The 4,817-nt window shown below is 36.0% G+C and overlaps 1 protein-coding gene across 3 annotated transcripts in view; it reads right to left on the bottom strand.

Annotated features, from left to right (window-relative positions):
* Positions 1–946: 946 nt before the first annotated feature.
* Positions 947–4,817, bottom strand: part of LOC107725065 (CMP-N-acetylneuraminate-beta-galactosamide-alpha-2,3-sialyltransferase 4-like) — a 26,452-nt gene continuing 22,581 nt past the window's right edge. For all 3 annotated transcript variants that reach the window (XM_016534206.1, XM_016534208.1, XM_016534207.1), the window contains exons 10-11: positions 1,418–1,570; positions 947–1,294 (exon numbers count right to left, since the gene is read on the bottom strand). In XM_016534206.1, the coding sequence (XP_016389692.1) occupies positions 1,205–1,294; positions 1,418–1,570 (243 nt within the window). In that variant the 3' untranslated portion in view covers positions 947–1,204. The remainder of the gene's footprint in view (positions 1,295–1,417; positions 1,571–4,817) is intronic.

The raw sequence follows: 4,817 nt of genomic DNA, 5'->3' as shown, positions 1-4,817 counted from the left end.
TTTAGGAGATTATTATTTATTCTCAAGCATGTACAGATAATGTGTTCTGTTGTTGTATTTATTTTTTATATTGTTTATATTTATTTTTTCACTTTCTTTGACTTCTCACTTTTAATATTATTTTATTTCTAAGCCTTTGTTTTGTAATCTGATTGTTTTGTAAATCTGAATACCATTTTATTGTAGTATCTTTTAGTTTTCTTAATAAACCCCCCAAAAAAGTATAGATTAGCAGACTTAATGGAGTTCTCATTTTTGTTTCAATTTGGTCTCAGACGGTTCTCATAAAATGCCTTATTTTTAATTTAAATAAAGGCAATTACAGTACTCTCATACAGTACGAGTGCAGAGCTGTATTCATATGGATTTTGATGCGAAATCATATTTTGATCTGACTTTTCGTATCTTGACAAATCCGAGCACAATTTGAGACATCTCGTCTGAAACTCCAGAGGAGAAACATCTGAGAAGCAGGAGACAGTCTTCATTTGTTCAATTGAGATCTTATGAGTATTGCTTATAAATCGTCAACTAAAAACAAGATGCATATTTTCATTTTATTAAATACTTAAGAAGTTCACAATATTTATTTGGGGGTTAAGCAGTTTATTTTATTTATTTTTTTTATTGCATTTATTGATTGTTTGAGTGGTTGTATTATTTATTTATTTTGGTGGGGGTGGGTGGGTAAGCATTTTATCCAACATTTATTTCCCACCCTATTTGCAGTTTTTAAGAATTATTTTATTATTTAAAAGCCCTGTCAAAAAAATTAAGTTTAATAATCTCGTCTGAAACTCCAGAGGAGAAACATCTGAGAAGCAGGAGACAGTCTTCATTTGTTCAATTGAGATCTTATGAGTATTGCTTATAAATCGTCAACTAAAAACAAGATGCATATTTTCATTTTATTAAATACTTAAGAAGTTCAAAAAAAAATCAGGTGTGAAATGTTTAAAAAAAAAAAAAAGTTCCCGAAAGGAAACAAAACAATAAGCATAAAAGATTCATCAATTATAAATACTTGAGGTCAGACAAAAATTTGTGAATCGCATAGAAATGCAGAAACTACTGACAACTCTGCGGCGTGAGAGCTGGACATTTCAGTTCAGTCCAAGTCAGTCCGAAGATGAAGATATTGTCTGTAGTGCCATATTTACATGCGTTTATGTATGTTTTTATTCATATGTGTTCTTGTTGGGTGTCATGAATGAGGATGAAGATATAAAATAGCTCCCTGGTCTTCCAGTCTCTTAAGCACGAGAGCCTCTTGATTGAGATCATGGTAGGAATTCTGAAACAACAACGACATTCGGTGAAGCAGTGCAATGCTACATATATACGGCAACATATATGAGAATCAAAGCACGAACCACAGCTCAGTTTTTCCATTGCAAATGGATGCTTTAAAACCAACCTTCATGGATCTCATCGTATCCTTTCCATAATAGTGGATGGGCTGTTTCTGGTTCCTGGACTCTGGATATCCGAATCCAGCCACGTGCACAACGTCACAGTAGTTTAGTGCCACAAATACAGCCAGAATGCCAGTGGTGGGATGCACTGGTTTCTGACGGAGAAACAGAGAAGTGTGTTTGATAGTGTTTGTCCTCCTGCAGAGGGCGGCTGAAGACTCTTTAACTCTCCTATGAATGATTAAAGACCCCATGAAATCTTAGCTTTTACTTTCATTTTATTGCTTTTGTGTAGTTCAAATACGTCTGATCAAATGCTCTCCCTTCCTTTAGTCCCACTTGTTGATGTCTCGGAAGAAGCCTGGGATCATATCATAGCACTGGTTTCTGACGGAGAAACAGAGAAGTGTGTTTGATAGTGTTTGTCCTCCTGCAGAGGGCGGCTGAAGACTCTTTAACTCTCCTATGAATGATTAAAGACCCCATGAAATCTTAGCTTTTACTTTCATTTTATTGCTTTTGTGTAGTTCAAATACGTCTAATCAAATGCTCTCCCTTCCTTTAGTCCCACTTGTTGATGTCTCGGAAGAAGCCTGGGATGTAACATATCATATTGGCTATTTTTTTTAAAAGAAGAAGAAGAAGCAGCACTTTCATGTCTTGCACAAGCTTTAATAGGAAATATGTCAACATCGAGTAGAACATAAAACTGTACTTGTAAAAAAAAAAAAATGTATGAGGTTTTAAACTTCGTAAAAACGTTTAACACACATACCTTGCCATCAAAACAATGCAATAAACTATTTAAATGCATTCTCAGTAAATTATTGCCAACTTTTGAAACTTTCCACTTACAGTAGTAAAAGAAAGTAATGCATCTTGGCACTCTCTCTCTCTCTCTTTCTCTCTCACTCTCGTTCCAAGTCATCAGCTTTTCCGCAGCTACTGATCTGTGCGCTCCCACACAAAACACGCTCATACATCTCCTCAAAGACATCGCACATCTCAGCCTCTGCTTCAACAACTCTCTCACCATGCTCATCAGCAGAACAAGAGTTCATCACCTCTCTGTTCCAAATGTGGCTGTAAACATTGTGCAACACCACTGGCCCTGTGGTCACTTTCTAGGTGTCAACCATTAGTAGATCTTGTTCACAGTAATGTCATAAACCTATTTGTGAACTTGAGCACTGATTTCAAAATGTTCATTAGAAATAGAATCAAATTAGAATCAGGACTAGCATCACTTAGTTATTTTTTTAAATATTAATATTTAGTATTTAAGTGGAGCTTAAAGGGATAGTTCACCCAAAAATGAATATTCTGTCATTAACTACTCACCCTCATATCGTTCTAAACCCGTAAGACCTTTGTTCATCTTCGGAACACAAATTAAGATATTTTTGGGTTAGCTCTCTGACCCTCCCATAGACAGCAAGGGTACTACCACGATCAACGTCCAGAAACGTAGCAAGGCGATCGGTAAAATAATCCATGTGACATCAGGGGTTCAACCGTAATTTTACAAAGCTACGAGAATATTTTTTGTGCGCAAAAGAAAAAGAAAAAAATTACTTTATTCAACAATTCCGTGTGACGCAGCTGACACAGAACAACATACGCTGTTTACGTTCAGTGGATATTCTCCAAAATGGCACTACAGGGTGACGCGGAGAGCAGACGAATTGTTGAATAAAGTCGATAATTTTGTTTACTTTGCATACAAAAAGTATTCTCGTAACTTCGTAAAATTACGGTTGAACCCCTGATGTGATCTCCTTGCTATGTTTCTGGACTTTGATCGTGGTAGTTACCTTGCTGTCTATGGGAGGGTCAGAGAGCTCTCAGAATTCATCAAAAATATCTTAATTTGTGTTACGAAGATGAACGAAGGTCTTACGGGTTTAGAACGACATGAGGGTGAGTAATTAATGACAGAATTTTCATTTTTGGGCGAACTAACCCTTTCAGTGTCCAAATACTTTGTTTTTGTGCCTGAAATAAATAAATAATTATTACTATTATTATTAACTAAGCTCATGGTAGCTGAAGCACAGTTATTTTAGTTTAATTCGTAATATTGTTGTATATTTTGTTAATATTTTGAATTTGTTTTAATTTTTATATTTTCCATTTTCATTTAAAATGTTGTTAAAGTTTTAGTAATTGTGTTGTATTGTTTTGTTCGTTTTTTAGGGTTAGGTTGTTTACAATTTTTATATTTTAGTTAACTTTTACTTTATTTCAAGTAACTGGTTTTAGTTTTAATTTGACTTTTAGTTAACTATAATAACCTTGGCTAAAAGTAAGTTCTATGGTTTCCATGACCGTGTGAACCCTGAATAAACAATGCATGTTACTAAGTCACAGACTAGCCTGATGATTTCCCCTAAACATTTTCCGTTTTCTTGTGCCACAGTACTTCTAATTTTAGAAGCAGCGGGTCTGCTAGCATTTCCTACTGACGGCTGACAGGAAGGATGTGCTGGTTTCAGCTAATCGGTGTCCAGCTTAAGAACTAGTTAGGCCTTCAGTGTGGTGAAGTTGAACTAAAGACATCATTTGTTGTTTCAGTCTGTTTCTTGCACTAACAGCTCCAGAAGTGGCCGTGTATGTAATATATAAGAAGCGAGACGGTCCATCTGTTGCACGTGTGTCTGCGCCGTCTGTACAATCATGCTGACTAAATGTCCGCCTGACAGAAATATGTGGAGGGGTGTGCCTCCAAAAATACTAAATTACCCTGAAGGGAAATAGGATATAAATGCGTTTGTGTTTGTCTAAGCCTGACTGACTCACTGTGCTTAGTTTAAAAATATGGATGACCAAATGATGAAAAAAGACAGACTGACACAGAGAGAGGGTTGGGTAGGGAGGAAGTGCAAGGCTGTTACTGGCATGTACCAGAAATAAACAGACACATTACTAATCGTAATTCTCTGTGGGTTTATCAGGACACTTGTGGACTCCGATTTGAAAAACACTACAGATAATTGACAGAAACAAACCTCTTGGCTCTCTCTGACAAACAAGCAGAATCCAACATTAACACATGCGAGTGAAAACTGTCTTTGCTGAGTGAAACGCTCGCCAGTTAGATTGTGATTTTATTAAATGCAGCATCATTTATGGTTTAGGCCGATCTGTAAGAATGATCTGTCTGACCTTCACTACTGTAAGCGACGCAAACGAACAGCAGAATTTAACTGACACATCCAATTGATCAAAAGTGACAGTAAAGACATGTATAATGTTACAAAAGATTTAGATTTCTGCTCTTTTGAACTTTCTATTCATCAAATAATCTTGGAAAGTAAAATGCATCACAGTTTCCACAAAAAATATTCGGCAGCACGACTGTTTCCAACACTGATAATAATCAGAAATGTTTCTTGAGCAGCA

Source organism: Sinocyclocheilus rhinocerous, unplaced genomic scaffold (genome assembly GCF_001515625.1).
Source record: "Sinocyclocheilus rhinocerous isolate Xijiao unplaced genomic scaffold, SAMN03320098_v1.1 scaffold336, whole genome shotgun sequence".
NCBI classification, from domain to species: Eukaryota; Metazoa; Chordata; class Actinopteri; order Cypriniformes; family Cyprinidae; genus Sinocyclocheilus; species Sinocyclocheilus rhinocerous.
This window is presented reverse-complemented; position numbering and strand designations above follow the sequence as displayed.